The 17,186-nt window shown below is 38.8% G+C and overlaps 2 protein-coding genes across 2 annotated transcripts in view; one reads left to right on the forward strand and one right to left on the reverse strand.

Moving 5' to 3' along the window:
• Positions 1 to 6,034, reverse strand: part of ATP5PB (ATP synthase peripheral stalk-membrane subunit b) — a 54,424-nt gene extending 48,390 nt beyond the window's left edge. The window contains exon 1 of the mRNA XM_044077112.1: positions 5,885 to 6,034. Coding sequence (XP_043933047.1) covers positions 5,885 to 5,912 — 28 coding nt within the window. The 5' untranslated portion in view covers positions 5,913 to 6,034. The remainder of the gene's footprint in view (positions 1 to 5,884) is intronic.
• Positions 6,035 to 6,099: 65 nt separating this feature from the next.
• The window catches only part of WDR77 (WD repeat domain 77), a 71,645-nt gene continuing 60,558 nt past the window's right edge, over positions 6,100 to 17,186 (forward strand). Inside the window, exons 1-2 of the mRNA XM_044077111.1 lie at positions 6,100 to 6,346; positions 16,356 to 16,541. Coding sequence (XP_043933046.1) covers positions 6,253 to 6,346; positions 16,356 to 16,541 — 280 coding nt within the window. The 5' untranslated portion in view covers positions 6,100 to 6,252. The remainder of the gene's footprint in view (positions 6,347 to 16,355; positions 16,542 to 17,186) is intronic.

A 17,186-nucleotide genomic window follows, 5' to 3' on the forward strand; every position in this document is an offset into this window, starting at 1 on the left:
CCCAAAACATTTACTACCAACACTAAGGAAAAGACACACAGACTTGACATATGCAAAGGTACTAATCTACCCAAACCTCCAAGACCTCCTAAAAGCATTGCTCAGTAGCCCCCCCCCCCACACACACACACACACACACACACACACACACACACACACACACACACACACACACACACACACACACACACACACACACTCAAAGAGACACTCGTACAGCCTGCAAATATGCTCCAACTGCATGCCACATTATCTGACAAAAAAAAAAAAACAACAACCACAGATTAGCTGTTATGGGTCCCAAACTCTGAGAAAACATCCATTCACCAGCGATAAATGACTCCTCTATACAACAGTCAAAAAAAGCTCACCCCCACTTGTAATGTTCAAAAACAGACTAAAAAAATAAATAAAAAAGTTACCATAAATTTATAAATAATTACTAGGAATGCAGCCAAGGAGACCACTGAGAAGCCCAGCCCATTTTCTCAATAGGTTAAAAGCTCAAAGTGCCACAACAGGTAAACAGAGGTAGGAGTCGCTCTTTGGACTAGAGAAGCAGCTTCTCAACAATTCATAATCTCAACCCTCCATACTGTAAACACCACAAAAATCTATTATATAAACTACCACTTATACTTGCTCTTCATTTTAAAAGCTCCCTCCACTAGGATCCTTAGAAAATTGGTGAACCTTACCTCTGAACAGAAACTTCATTTTTTAGTCTCACTATACGATATCCACTGTCCATACTTCTATTTAATATAAAATGTTTGATATAAATTGCTATGTTAATCAAATTGTTAATTGCTATGTAAATCCAATGCAACTACTGTTTGTATATTTTAACTGTTGAGCTTTTCTCCCCGAGCCTCCTCTGAAAATGGACCTACATCCAGTCGGACACTCCCTGTCAACAAATGTAAGTAAATAACTAAACAAATAAATGTTGTTACTGCACTGCACAGACTGTATTGGTTAGCACCATCTCCATGGTTTACACTGCACTTATGTATTGTGCTAGGTGTGCGGCAGTACGTACACACACACACACACACACACAAAACTTTCAGATATTACCTCCAATTCATTCAAAGCAGTAAGTTTCCCCACCTGGGCTGAGCCTGAAAATAAGTCATTATGGAAAACAACCAAAAAAAAAATTTCAGCTACCTGGAAAGACACGGGTCCCTCCTGCTGAGAAGAATTTTGGTCGGCAACATATACCCTTATTTCAACTAGAAACAAGTGCAATTTAATGCAACTTTTAGTGATACTAAATGCCCTGTAGACCAGCATTCTGCTGCACCTAGCACAGTTCTAGCAACTTAATTCATTCCACAGAATGACCATGGGTAATTCCCTACGTTCTTAAAACCATCCAAACATCCCCAACACAGAGGTGAGAAAGCAAGTCTAAAGCCTTACACCTAGGCTGATCCAGATGATTCTATCAACACGGCCACTCTGAACAAACAAAGACGAACAACAAACTGTTAATATTAAATTTTACATACGTAGCATTAATCATGGATCCAAATTTTCTGATAAGGTTTTTGTTGCAATTCTTAAAAAAGGTGGTCTGCAGCTAGCACAATTACACAATCCAATAAATAAATCAGTATACTTTCACAAAGGTACATCAACTGCCATAATTGGGATTTACTGTGCTGCCTAAACACAAAGTGCTGCTGTGGTTATTGGCAACCAGGAATTATTACTGTCATTTCTGGGTTACACTCAAAATGTGCTGTCCTACTTACAAAGGAGTACGACGACAAACCGTATTATGAAGAATGAAATGGGGGATAAGAGGTGACATAATGGTTTAGCTTTAAGCATTCCCTACATCTCAAACATGACAAATCAGCGCAATTGTTAAAAGCCTTTGTTTAACATAAACAAGGTCCCCAGTTCAATTTGGACTTGTGTGTGTGAACTCTGCATGTTCTCCCTGTGCCTAAATAAGTTCATCCCAATATTTAAATATGTTGGTGTGCATTTGTGCATTTTATTTATATATATATATATATATATATATATATTATACACAAACACATACACACACACATTACATATATACAGACACACATACACACATTAATATTAGATATGTAGGAAAAAAGGCATATCCCAGATGACTGGAGAATAAGCATACTAGTGCCAGTGTTAAATAACAAAGGGGATATTCACAACAGAGGGCAGTACAGAGGTTAACTCCTGTCACACTGCTTCTGGAGAGGGTGACTAATAAATGTAGAGAGTAACAGAAAGTAAGATGGGAGAGGAGCACTTCAGATTCAGATCAAAATGCAGTACAACTGACTCAAAGTTTGTAGTAAGACAGATACTCAGACAGAGGTGAGGAAAGATTCCAACTGGGCTTTCCTAGGCTTGGAGAAAGCATACGGCAAAGTCCCAAGAAAGCCGATTTGAACAGTCCTGAGGTAGTTCAAAATCCCAGAAACATTGGCAGAATTAGTGCAAGTTGTGTGCAAAGACCCAGTGACAAGTAAAAACATTGTTTGGTCTCATAGAAGGGTTCCCATTGGGAGTGGGTAACAATCAGGATTCAGCTCTGATCCCACTTCTGTTCATACTGCTGCTGAACTGTATTAACAAGCAGGTCACAGTAGACAGAGCAAATATGCAGTATGCAGAAGATGTGGCATTACAGGCAGATTGAATAAGAACGTCAGTATACGGTAATGGAAAGCAAAACTGAAGGCATATGGGATGAAAGTAATAATAACACAGCTGTAATGGCAGCAAATGAGGGAAATCTGAAGAAGCTAAGAACTGAGAGGAAAATAAGGAAAGTGGAACAGGTTAACAGCTTCAAATATGAGGGAGGGGGTGGTTGAGGATAAGGGAAGTCTGACTGAGGAGGTTAAAGCTAGAATTAGAGGGGCTGCAGTCAACTGGCACAAAGTGTCAGGTGTAGTATAGGGCAGGAAGAATGCCGAAAAAGCTGAAAAGTAAGGTATACAAAATGGTACTACTGTATGGTACAGAAACCTAAGCAGTAAAGTCACAACAGTTGAGGAAGCTAGAGGTGACTGAGATGAAGTGCCTGAGACAGGTGGTAGGATGCACATTCTGGGACAGATGATGAAATGAGGACATTAAAGCAGAAGCCAAAGTAGCTCCAATGTTCGGGCACACGTGCAGAAAAGAAGACAAGTTGGTGAAGAAAATGTGGGACTGACAGGAACAAGGCAAGAGGAAATGAGGGGGCCCAGTTCAGAAGTGGATGAATTGAAAGAGAAGACCTGCGACAGTAAGGCATGAGTGCTGAAGAAAGAAGGAGAGTAGCACTGAATAGAGTGGGTGCAGGTTAACAATACCCTGACCCCATGCAGAAAATGGGAAAAATGGGGTGGTTGATGATGATGTATATAGGCGTTTATGCCTCAAGGATGGACAGTACTGGATTCAAACCTGGCTCTCCAAGCTGAACTTGAGATGTATACCAGCAGCGTGCACCTGAAATTAATGGGGGTTATAAGCTACAGCAGCAGGGATGCTGGGGGGGGCACTTGTTTAGACCAACCAATTTAAGCATCATATTTGGTGTACAGAATCCTCTAAATAGGAGAACATGGACCAAAACAGCCCTGCTTCAGTAGGCCAGTGTCAGACTGCAACATTTCTAAAATGTAATAGCTCTGCTGAGTGAAAGCTGGACATAAAACCAATCATTTATTATTTTTATTTATTCATTTAAGTGTTTGTTTTATAGGATGTTTAAATATAAGTGTATATATTGTGGATAGGATACTTTTTATAACATCAGATTTGGGCAATACTGTTTTATCGTGCGTGGACATAATTCATTGCTTAAAATCTACTTCATTATTTATATTAATGCATATTTCACTTTTTCTTATTGGATGTTCATGTGATTGGCTGTGTATTTAAATGTATGGCATGGCTGTTTTTCACTTACTCTGATGATGCCATGTGTAATGGTGAAAGCGCTTAGCAAATGAATTTGTACATATTTTGGATTAAACTCGCTGCCTTGTGCTTTGGACGTGGCTCATTTTTGTTATTTACTAGTTCTGTAACCTGTGGATATTTTCTTCGTAATATACAAAAGTACTAAACTAAAACTTTTGTCTGGTCATATGATTTTATTGCATCACTGAATACATCATTTACATGAGACCAAGTTTTCTTATACATTTTGTTTACTGCAGTAAAGGATTAATAAATCTTTGGAATACTATTGGTGATTTCTTGCAATTTAATATCCCCTCCACCCCATAAACAGTCTGTGCACCTACACTAGTTATATATTTTAAATTTGTTGTTTTTGGGCTATGCAGACACACATATTTCCAGATTTACTTTACTTTTTTTTAGTTTACTTAGACTTTGATTTGTCCATTAATTTTTTAGACCATGTTCCTAACAATTATGTCGTCAGAACATTATGAAGAGATTTGACAATGTTGCTAAAACAACCAATTACATTAATGGTCCCTCTTTTAATACGGTCCTGAAAGCACCTCTTATTGAAGCACTCTGGTTATCTTTAAACAATTCACCGATACTTTCTGGGCCACTGAATCACAATAACATCTGGGGAGAGAACCTGTGTACTAAAAAAAAAAAAAATCAACAAGTGACTTGCTTCCCCAGATTCTTTTTCTTCGGCAACTACCAAGGTTGGTCATCTTATCAATGGAAGCAACAGCCAAGAGGAACAACTTCTTTTGTTGTGTAAGAAATTATGTAGATAGAAATCATTACAAATGGACAAGGTTTATTTTTACAGAATGCATAAATTAAGAGAAAATAAGAGGATACTTATATTTTTGACAGGGATGGATGGATGTGACTTTTTGTAAATTTTAATGAAGGACAACAATAAAGAAATAAAATTGCATCTTTTTCCGATGAGATTAAATTCTCGGCTCAAAGCACTACGATAGATTTGCTCTGTGCCTCTGACCACAATGAATACAACATTTTTAACTCTTAAGTTACTACTAGATAAAAAGGAATGTGATCAGCATCACAGATATATTAAGTTTAATTGAGCATGAAATTCACCAGAATACTTATATTAATCAGAAGCATTCCAACTAAACTTTTTCCCTTATCTAATGCGTTACCCTTATAGTTTTTTTTAGCTCTACAGAGTGGAGCCCAAAGTAATACTTCCTTCCCCTATGAATAATAAGGGCATACAGTATGGCTGAGAATATTATGTCACTACGAATAGATCTACTAAACTTAGGCGCCATTGGCTTGAGATAGTGATAGCTCAGGTGAATGCAAAATATCCTACAGCACCTATATAGAGAAAGGGAAGTGGGAAGCTCCCGGACACCCTGGCCAAACTTCCTCTAATAATATAAATACCAAATCAGGTCTACTGTGAAGACAAAATAATAATATAAATACCAAATCAGGTCTACTGTGAAGACAAAAAAAAAAAAAACCGAACTATTGGAGTTATACATACTTTATTAAGTCATATTCTCTCAGCAGGGCGCCTTTTAAAACGACACTACTATTATAAAGCTCATCTGGTGTATTTATCCCTGACTCTGGGAATAAAGTGGTTGAGACTTGTGCAAAGGTGATCTCTGTATGGGGGGGGGGGGGGCTCCTAAAGTTGGTTTCATTCAAAAAATAGCAAAGCTCATTTAACCTTGTGCATGCTGCAGTAATGACTAGAAAGGTCGCTTAAGTGTTACAACACACCGTGCAACTATAGCCTTAACTGCAGAACTTTCTTCTTCCATATACAAACTGCTCTTCGCAACATCATGTTAACAAATAAGGTCGTTCCCACTTCATGAGCACAATTAATTCTAAACACAGCATACTATCTTTATCAGTGAGCACACAAACAGAAATAATTTCTTACCAGACAGTAGTGCTATCCGGGAAAGCATAGTGGGGGTGTTTTAAAAATCAATCACAAAGAGATATATGTTATAAGACACCCCACTGCCTTTCCTATGCCCTTCTGTTCAGTGACAAGCCAGAGAAAAATGGCAGTACCACTCTCGCGACAGTTACGAACGTCATTCTTGGACGACTCGCGAGATAGACAGTGAAAAGTCAGAGGTCAGAGTAGGAACGGAGGCACGTGGGGTTAATTTCTACTGAAGCTAAATGAATGTGTTGAATCGGTTGTGATTGGGTTGGGTTCGTGGGGTTTAGAAATTCTTGCATACAGGGGCAAAAGATTAGGTATACCGTTGAGTCTTTCCCTTAGTCCCATTCGTCACTATGATCAAAGAAACTCAACAGCAGCATTGGAATATTCCTCCCAGTGCCCCAGCTTGCATGGATTATCACCTGGAGGCAGTCGATTACCGATCAGGTAATTACAGTGCTGTTATTCTTTTCAGGTGTGTTAAAGAAACACTTTTTTCATCAAATGTTTGGAGATCTCATGGTGCATGTGTAGGCTGTCCTTATAAGGATCTGTAGTCTTCTCATTTATTCTGTCTACTCATCCTTTCATCATATGAATAAGAATCCATCAGGCCATTTGTTTGCTCGTGAGACTGTAGTTTGAGCCAGGACGAGAAACACCCTCATTATTTTATATACCGAATTTATTTCTAACTTGGCTTATTCAGTAGCTAGGTATTGATGGGCTGTATGTGTGCTACCAGACTAACCACCTTCATTTAATAGTACCACGCTCTGCAGCGAAGCATAGTTGGTGGAATCTGTTCCTTAGAGCAAACCTGGTGGGATCTGTCCAATAGAACAAATGTGAGAGACATTTATTTCTGTCAATTCTCATCATTCCCGTACCACCTTTTTGGGGTCGCTGGTCAGACCCAGGTCATTTGGAACAAAAACTCGCGCTTTATTCCTGTCTGTGAATATAACTGGTCAGTAGATCCTCCCTCTTCACTTTAAAACCGGGTGGTTAAGAATCTTTTTTATTGAAAGAATTAATGGTATATACTACAGATCCGTAGCACAAAAATTGTTTTTTGTTTGACAGCACAAGTAAACTTAGCGAGCAGGCAAGCTGCCTTGTTCAGATAAATCCCAGGGGTACTTGCACAATTTAGATGTTTTATCCAGTTTCACTGTAGACAGTTGATATAGCATGTGAAGGTAAAGTCCTAATCAAGCTTTTATTCATAACCTTTTATGGTATATAGTTATGTAAATTTCTTAGTTACCTGGCCCAGTTCAGTAGATTTTCACAATGAATAGTTTGTGTTTTGACTCTTAGACAACGTATTATCATTTGCATCTGGTTGCTTAGAGGAGTGTTTCTTTTTTTCTGTACACGTGCATATTTGAACCTTGAACCAAGCGCGGTCTCGTTTGTTTTATAGAATATATTCGCATCTTAAAATAAACTTTTCTAAATGTCAAACAGCTGGATTTTTGGCCTTGTTTTTTCTTTCCGCCTTTCCCTTTTTTGTAACATTACAAAAAAAAAAAAAGTGGTACTGCCAAAGAGTTTTGCAGTTTGTACTTGGATGGGCGTAGGTATTGTAGTGCAGGTATTTACCTCACAGACAAGAGGTGCAGGGGTTGATTTTTGAGTAAGGAAAATTGGATACTCCTAAAATGGACCACAAGGGTAGTTGGCCTACTTGCCTAGAAATAGCTGTTCTGGAGGGGGACTGCTAGAATGCAGTGATATATATCTGGATTTGAGAATAAACAAAGAGTAATAAGCTTGAGAATTGTCACACAAAGTGGTGTGCTAATATCTGAAGTATTCTACTTGTCCATAGGTTTGAAGATAGAATTTCAAGCATTGTTTGACCTCCCAAGTTGAGTGCTCTGATTCCAGCTAAGGTTGGTTTAGATGTAGTTAAAGATCTCTGTAACTGAGTTCTTGAGTTTCAGATTGTACCTGCATAGTCAGTGCAGCATCATAGGCTCATTGGTTGGCACTAGGCTGTCGGCCCAAGGGCCTATACAAGGCTAGCCAAACAATTCCCCGGATAATTCTTCCCACAATATTTACTTCCCTAGACCCCTGTCCAGCAGGGCAACTGATGTGATCCCTGGGGTGAATTTCCTATCTCATCCAATCGTCAAGGTTCCTTTTGAAGAGGGCCAAGGAGGTGCTCTGCTTGACATGTATGAGCAGTCTGTTCCAGAGTATGGGGAGTCTCTGGGTCAGGAACTTATCCCTCCAGCATGTTTTGTTCATTGTGATGACAAGGTTTAGATCACTGGAACATGTGGCTCTGAGGGATTGGGATTTCTTTAAGTGGAGCATGTCCAATAGCTCAGGGTTTGACATGGCCTTGTATGTTAAGCAGAGATCGCCTCTGAGTAGACGATATGCCACAGAGTATAGGTGGAGTTTTTTTAGATGGTCAGTATAGGGAATCTGCTTTAGGCCTGTGATTCTTTTAGTGAGGTATTTCTGCGGCCTTTCCAGCTGTTGCAAATGCCTTGAGATACATACCAAACGGGGCGTTGTACTCTGTAATGGGTCTAATGAGGGATGTCTCATGCGTTTGAATTACCATTATGTTCTTTGGTTTTGTGTGACTGAGCTTGTCTTTATTTGTAGTGATTTTCAATTTTTGTATCTCCTGGGCTGTAACAGTTGTTCATGGTGGAGTTGTCCACTGGTTTATTAAAGTATGCACTTTATGGAAACTTCTAGTATCATGCAGATGCTGTTGTTTGAACTGAAGCAAATCATATCAAATATTCGTCCAAATGTAACATGGAATGAAGTAAGGTATTTTGTCCTAGATTTGGTTTATGAATCTTACGTACTTCATGCTTGTGAAGACAAAAAGTGTATCATTACAGGGTGAAAATTATAAAATCATATTTGTTTACAGAAAAAAATGAGCAGTTCAAGTTTGTATTCAAGTACAGAGATTTGATACTGTAGAAGCTTCTTTTGTGGCCTGTTTAGCTTGTGCATCTTCTGGTATCAGATGTTTATTCTGATAACATATACAGTTTGTGTACATAAGTGTACCAGTCCTGAAAATGATAAAGTAAAAGGTAGTGGGTATTAATATCATGGTAGTGTAATTCAGAAAACTTGGGATGCAGGGTCATGTGGTCTGTTGTTGTGAGTTGCAGCTTCTCTATTAAAGCCACTGGTACATTTAAACTGTATATGCTGCTGTACATGGGACAGTGCTGCCCGTACTTCTATTATTGAAAAGTATTTGTTTCATTTGTAATGGACATGATTTTGTGTTGCAAAGTGGTAACTTGATTTTTTTTACTGAAACTAAAGTGACCTCCTCTTATGAAGTTACCGCTAAAAACACTAAAAAGATAAACTGGAGATAATTTTAACTTGTTTTAATGCTAACCATTTAGTGTCAGTAGCATAAGAGGTAGCACACTTTCCTTTGGGGCTGGAGGAGTAAGAATGCTGTGGTTTCTATTCCTACTCCCTGTACTTGGATTTTTTTGTCAGTGCTGACACTTGCCATGCAGCATGAGGAGGAGGATGCTGTTCTCCTGAGTATGTCATGCTTTGTATAAGACAAGGTCCCGTCTAACAAAGTTGGTGGTAGCTCAGGAGGATGTAGGCTGTTTTTCCCAATCTCATTCTTAATTTTAATAAACAAAACATGACAATGCAGAAAGAGCTACCACTATAGAACTATTCATCAGGTCCATTTAATAAGTGGTTTGTAGAGCAGTTTACACCTTGGCTCAGAGGTCTGTACATGACCACTAACTAAACAGGAACGGGTGTATGAGAGTAAATGTGAAGCTGATATTTGCAGGGCCCTCAGTAAACCACTTAAGTTGTACAACATTAGCAAAGAGGAACTGGCTGCTCAAAAAAAAAAAAAAATCTGAGCAGATATAAGATTTGCAGTATCATTAAGGCAGATGAGGGGGCATCTTGGTCACAGATACAGCTGCATATAACTCCAAGGCTGAGGCCATGCTTGACAACAGGTTTTACAGTAATTGTGATTTTTAACACTCTGAATGTTGCTTATAATGATTTGAGAGAGTGATTTAGAATGCTGTATGACTCTTGCTTACCAGGTGACACATGTTTTGGTCATACCCACCTAAAAATAACAAACGTCATTGGATTCCAAAACGCAATAATATCTCAGTCCCTCCCTATGGACTAGTAGTGGCAAGTGGTGTGGTTCAATAACTGAAACAATCTCCATCCGGAATACCTCCAATTTTATCCAGAAAATCTAATCAGCAATTCCACAGTCTTGGTCACAGTAGATTTGGAACCACTTTTATATAGTGTCTCCATACAGCTGTTATATTCAAGCTATAATTGAGGTGTATGAAAAGTTCAGGAATGTATTAGCAGAAGGCACAGAAGTTCTAGGAAGGTTATTGGTTCTAACCCTTGGGAACAGTTACTTCTTGTTTAACAACAGATTTTATAAACAGACAAGTGGAATAACTAAGGGGGTGGCCCAGGCCACGAGCCTGGCCAATGTAGCTGTTGGAAAATCAGAGGAAGAGGCAGTGTACCAAAGCCCCTATTTTTCATCAATGAATTGCGGTCTCCATTTCATTGATGACATTTTTATTGTCTGTAAGGGGCAATGAAGCCACACTGAATAACTTTTACAACCATATTGATAATTCCACTAGCTTTCTGAGGTTCACAGCAAGTCCTTAGTCAGCTTTTTAGACATAACCATATTCAAGGAAACAAATGCCTCTCCAATAACCTGTTCAGAAAACCAACCAAGGTTACTATGCTGCTGCACAGTAAAAGTATGCATCCCCAGATCACTGGGAACCATGTTCTAAAAATCTCGGTGGATGAGACTTGCATTCATTTCCAAAGAACTTGGAGACTTCATCACAAATCTAATCAGCCTACGCCAAGACTTCCTGGTTGGGGGTGAGATCACTGAATTCCATCGCCAACCCTATCAGGACTTTAAAGAAGGCAGAGGACCCTGTCTTGAGGGACCACCCCCTTTGGGAGACTCCTACGGCTCAACAGAAACCAACACCAGGACCCACATGTACAACAGGTTTCTCTAATGTATTCCTCAACTTCACGGCCCTTTTCCTCCCTATTTACATTGTCCTCTGTAAAGCAACAACAATAAAGCATTTACAATTTTTATAATTCCCCTTACTTCTGTAACAGAAGCCTACCTTCTCATACTGTGATCAGTTCCCTCCCCCAAAGTGACATCACCACAGCCGTCATCTGATTCTAACTAAAATAAGACCCACCCATTCTGTGATGTCATGGCTCCCTTGTCCTTCCCCCAGCCTGAGTGCTGTTCATTTTATTCAGTAGTAATGTAGTAACACCGACGTTTGGAATCACAGAAATTTGGTATGCATACCTGTACATTCTGCACGGCAAATGATGCTTAGGTGGTGTGTCACTTGCATACTTCTCTGTTGTATTTGCACCAGATACTGCTAGTGTGCAGTGCGGGAGTAGAAAGATTAAAACATTACCCTGGTGTCAGAGGTGGCAGTGCAACATATTCATAGTGGCTTAGCATGAGAGTAGCTCTTGTGAAACCTGAACAAGCACCTAGAATTATTCAGTGCAGCTAGCGTTGCCAGCTTTCTTTGGGGCTAAAACCGGACTAAGGTCACGCCCCTCACATCACCTGTAACTCGACCCATTCCCACCCCCTCTCCCATCCATGCCCCACCCATTTTGTGACATCACGGTGGCATCAGTTAATGAGAACGCCCTCTCTTTCTGTTCCAGATGCCTGCAGAGCCGTATGGTGAATAATCTACTCCTATTGATGTATTGAGAATAGGGGCACAGTAAGCAATGTTATCCTTACTTCATCATTAACACTCCGTACCAGATGGGACAATTTTTCCCACACACACACACACACACACACACACACACCGGAATTAGATATTTTCTGAATGAAGTTATGAAATTTGTCATTTATAAGTAAGACTCTTGAGTACATTAAATGTAACTGTTGCTGCTGCGGAATCGTATGCTGCATCATTTTATATAATTGTTTGAATTTAATATAGAAAAAGAAAAAAATACATGGGTAGAACAAAGATATTAGGTGCATTTAAACAAAGTGAAGGCAAAAGCATGCCAGCAATGCAGAAACAATGTAAGAAAGTTAGTCTTATGTAATTTACATGCATGGCATGGTAATAATACTGAAAAGTGCTAGTGGATATAATGCACATTATGATCAAGATGATTTTGTCTAATGTTTAGTTTGTTACACTTTTTTTCCATTTTGTGATTTATGTTTAACAGAAATTATCACTATATATGCATTGTATACAATATCATCAACAGCAGAAAGTAGTACAAAAGGACACCAAAAGGGCGAAGGAGAGTGGATACTCAAGAATGTAATTTTATCTAGGAGTGTCGGGGACCTAATAATGACTAGAAATAATTGCTTCATTTCCACTTTGAATTTTGATAGGTTTATAGTTTAGCCAATTATTCCTTGTGAGACTTAAAACCCTGCACCTTGTGCTTGTAAGACAAACACCTTGACCATTAGGCCACCCTCCCAACCCCCTTAGTTATCCACGATTCTGATTAGGAGAATGGAGTTCCAAATCCTAGTGTTTTATGATTTTGTTAACTATCAAAAGAAGATGTTTATCAGCAGAACTGAAAGTAAAACTGTATGACAGAATTTAGTGTACATTATTTTTCAGAATAGTGGACTAGTGCTGTGCAACTAGTAGTTGTGTGAGAGAGTGCGATAGGTCTTTCAGAATAGTGGACTAGTGCTGTGCAACTAGTAGTTGTGTGAGAGTGCGATAGGTCTAGGTCTAGCAAATCAAAGTGTCTTAAGGCACTGATGATAGGTGTTACAGTGTACGGTTTGTTCAATGGTTAGAGAAAATGTATATACTTCTGTGTCACATTTTTTTAACCAGGTGAAACCTTTTGAACTCAGTTTTTCTGATGACACAAGTGTGGCCAACTCCCAGTTTGAGCACTGCAAGGCTTTCATACAACTGAAAAAAGAATATTTTGTTTTCAGTGCTGGTTTTAGCTGATTTCAGAAGGCTTGTTATCCTAGATAAAGGTGCAGTTGAAGCAAAACAGCATTTTTTTAACAGCAACAGCAGCAGTTTGGAAAATCCTTTCCATTTCATAGCTGTCATCAGTAAGCTAGCAGTGGCACTGCAAGGTAAAATGGGCTTCATCGCTGTTGTACATTTGCAACGTTGTTGCATGCAGAAAGCTCTGTACTCAACAAGCCACTAATAAATATTTTTAATGTAATCCTTATAACTAAAATAATCTGTGCAAGCTTCAGACTTGCCACAGTCATTCCTCTTACTAAGTTTCTTAACATCCTCAAATGCAACAGATTTCAGAGCAGTGGCTAGTGTTTGCCGATCTGCCCTAACTTACATATTTTTTAAGCAGATTATTGAATATATACAAAAATATGACATACTAATAGCCTTGTTAAAAAGACCAAATGAATCTGATTGCAAGTAAACAGCAAAAGTAAACTTAAAATTGTAGATATTGTAACGTTAAGAGACTTTAGAATTAGACTGACAAACTCGGAAATTGAATGTTAGCAAAAATGTGCTTGTTTTCATTTCTGCATTAAATAAACTGTACTTGAGAGACTCTCTAGTGAGCTTCTCTTGCCACAAATTTATTTCATGTCCTGGCTTGTCTACACATGCTATTGGCATTACCAGCATTAGTCTGTCCTGCAAACTAACACATTGCTCAAAAACATTTTTAAATGATTTTATTTTCCTCTTCAAAAATTTCTTTGACGATTTCAAGTAGTCTTCTCAGATGTTTCCTATATGGGCTAAGCACAGCTGAAACTTGTGGCATCTCTCTGATTACAAGGAGTAAGGTAACTGGCCCTATTTTTTTCTACCTACAAATCAAATGTGCTACCAATTGAGCACTGAGAGTGACTGGACTCGAAACAGTTGGCACCACGTACTAATTAATTTAATGTAAAATAATAAATCGAACGCTGCTCCAAGTCGACAAACAGTGTTTTATTCAATCCCGTAAGCGCTAGCTATTAGAAATGAAAGCGTTTACCACAGATTGAATAAAACCCTGCTTGTGAACACGGAGCAGCGTATGTCAGCACAAAACATCAGCATACCCCCCCCCCCCAGCAACTCTTACCTGGAAGCAACAAAAACACTTGGGCAGTTCAGACAGCATATGTAAACTCTCCATGATGAAAGCTGTACTGTCCTTTATTTTAAAATTGCCCTGGCGGCAGGAACACACTCACACATAGACGTACTGGACCATACCATCGTTTTGCAGCTGTAAAAGTGGGGGGCGCTCCTCCCCCTCGCTCTATGGTTTCAGCGCCTATGTAACAGTGGCACAAAACCCGGACTTCACATGTCAGTTTTAAAACCGGACAGTCCAGTTTTTCAGCTGGCAACCCTAAGTGCAGCTTCCACACCTTAAGTCTGAAAATGAATTCACATACTCACATGAACAGGAGTAGCTGCATATTGATGGCTAAAGGTGTATGGGCATGTCGGGTGGTTACTACACTGCAAAACTGGTATGTAATGGTGGAGATATTTGGACGGCATGAGTAAACGCACCAGTATATTAAAGCCATAGCACCAATTGAACTGGAGGCTGGCATAGATTTAGTAAGGGATTTTGTCCATGCACAAATATTTCAACAGTGATTCTTTGCAGTGGCATCCATTATCTGATTCAAGGTAAGTTAACCTTGATGTCCTTTATTTAAAAAAAAAAAAATCAATAAAAAATTTACTTTTGTTACAAGTGACTTCTGGATACAAGAAAAAGGAAGGGGAAAATATAGCAATGTGGTTTGTATGTACAAAGACAAATCCGGGGACACTGCAAAAGGTTTTTTTTTTTTTTTTTTGCAAACCAACCAGTGGAGTAAAAACATATGAAGGCAAACGCTGCATACCAACACACTTTGCACATGTAAATCTCAATTTTTAACAAGGTGGAAGCATGAAGTGATACCTTTAACACTTAAAGATCTAAACTGGTTAATGGTATAAATGTTTTATTCTTTAGCTCCTTGGTGCAAGACAGTCAAGTAAGGCCATGGCTATAGTGCACTAACAAAGGAAATGCTAGAGCAAAGATTAAATTACATGAGTCAAGCACCCTGCTGAGATCTGCCAATCAATGGAATTACCAGGTCAAATTACCCTCAGGACTTTGACAGCTAGGGACGCTAAGTGTTATGGGAGAGGGGAGAAGTAAATGGACTGGAATTCATTGTCTCACAAATTAGTGCCATTTAAACTAAATTAGAAAAAAAGGCAGCAGTAAACAGCACTTTGTGTTCTGTGGCATTTGCACTGTTTGTTTTTAAGTAGTCATCCAGCAGCAGGGAATGTTACTTACACTGTTCTATTTTACTCAGTACTTTGTACGCATGCAACATCTATGAAATGACAGGAACTTTAGGCAAACGGAGGCCTGCATGATGTAACATTTTTGAGCCAAACAATGATTTCTGGGATACTGGATGGCAACCTGATTTATCCAAACCACCTCAATATGCCAGCCTCCAGGTGGTCAGTCTGGAATTACATATAAAAATATTTAAAATCCTGTAAATAATCCCAGAGTGCTGTTAAGTGTAGGAAACATCATGCCATGATGTTTTAAACATGTTTTGTTGAGTCTGTGGGTGCGGTACTCCTTTAAAGTCTGGTGATAGCCTCATAAAAGCAGGCATTTTTAATTGTAAACCACACTACAAACCACTCTTATTGGCCTGAACTTTATAAGGTCCATCTAATGCTGATGTAATTCTACAGTGGTAGCTCATGGTGGTGGTGTTAAAAAGTTAAAAAAAAAAAAAAATTGTGGTTCACAGGCTGCTGAGTTTGTAAACCCTCATGGGCCTTTCGGGAATATTCATATAAGGGACTAACCTCTAAACTTTTGGATTGGTTTCTTGTTTTTCCATCTCCTAGATTTTCCTTCAGTCAGCTCCCTGGATCCTCTTACCAGTTAAATAACTGTCTTATTGAATGCAATGTATTAGAACAAGAACACTCTTCCATCTACCTGCTTAACTGAATAAACTTCTTGACACTACATAAGGTGTCTTTTATTCCTCCCACAGGGGAGAACATCCGAGTGAGTCTCCTAGCTTTGCTCTTAATGCTGGTTGATTCTGGTTTCTGATGTATATATGAGGTGGTGAGGATGACCTTTCCAGATAGAATATATGGATAATTTGTCTCAAGCCTTCCTCATGTGATAGCACATGGGTTTGGAAATTGAGCACTGTGCTATGATTACAGAATATTTTGTGGAGAGGTAAACTTATAACATATATGGGGGGAGGGGCTTTTAATGTTTTACTTTCCATGTATGATGCAACATAATACCACTGTTTTTTTTATTACTCCTGGTTCATGTTTTTATGTTTTAGATGGGGCAATGTTGTTGGCTGCATCAAGCTTGACTGGCCGTTTGTGGATGGGCTCTCTTTGGGTATACAAGAACCCATCTAGTGCCCCAAATGAGGGCTTCTGCACTGCTGGTGTCCAGACTGAAGCTGGTGTGGTTGATGCCAAGTGGGTAACTGATACAGGAATCCTGGTAGCATCTGACTCAGGTGAGTCCTCAAGGTTTCTGTCCCTTTGCTGAAAGTTGGAGAGAAATTCCACTTACATTACTAGTTATAATAATCATTTAAAATGAAAGTAAAAATTGCTTTTCAGTCATTATTCAGGTTTGTATGTATGAGTATTTTGCTTATTTTTGAATGATAATGCAGCATAGAATCTTTTATTAATTGTTTTAACTATAATTTCAGGTGGGAAGCTGCTGTGTTTGATTCAAACTTTGCAGAAAATTCTAGAGTCTGCTTAACGAGCTTTGGGCTACTGTAAAGTGTGTGCATGTGTACACACACTTACGTAGGGTGTGCAAATAAACTGTTACTTTCATTCACTGGCTGTTTGTATACATCCATGTATTATGTATGTATGTGCAGGTAGTAGTTTGTTTAGGGAATGAGTTTAACCAAGTTTCCTAATTTGCAGTATGAAACATTTTTGGGAATAATCTTATTTTATTTGATCTGTTTTTGATGTTGGTGTTTCCCATTTAACTTGATGTAAATATATAATGAATAAGGTTTTGGATTCTTTGTGCAGATTTTTTTTTTTTTTGAGTTCATGTGTGGTGGCCATTTTGTACTGTCTGAGGCAGATTTTAATTATTTGTACTTAAACTTTGCAGTTGACTATATTTCCAA

This window comes from Protopterus annectens, chromosome 7.part0 (genome assembly GCF_019279795.1).
Source record: "Protopterus annectens isolate FY-2018-M chromosome 7.part0, PAN1.0, whole genome shotgun sequence".
NCBI classification, from domain to species: Eukaryota; Metazoa; Chordata; order Ceratodontiformes; family Protopteridae; genus Protopterus; species Protopterus annectens.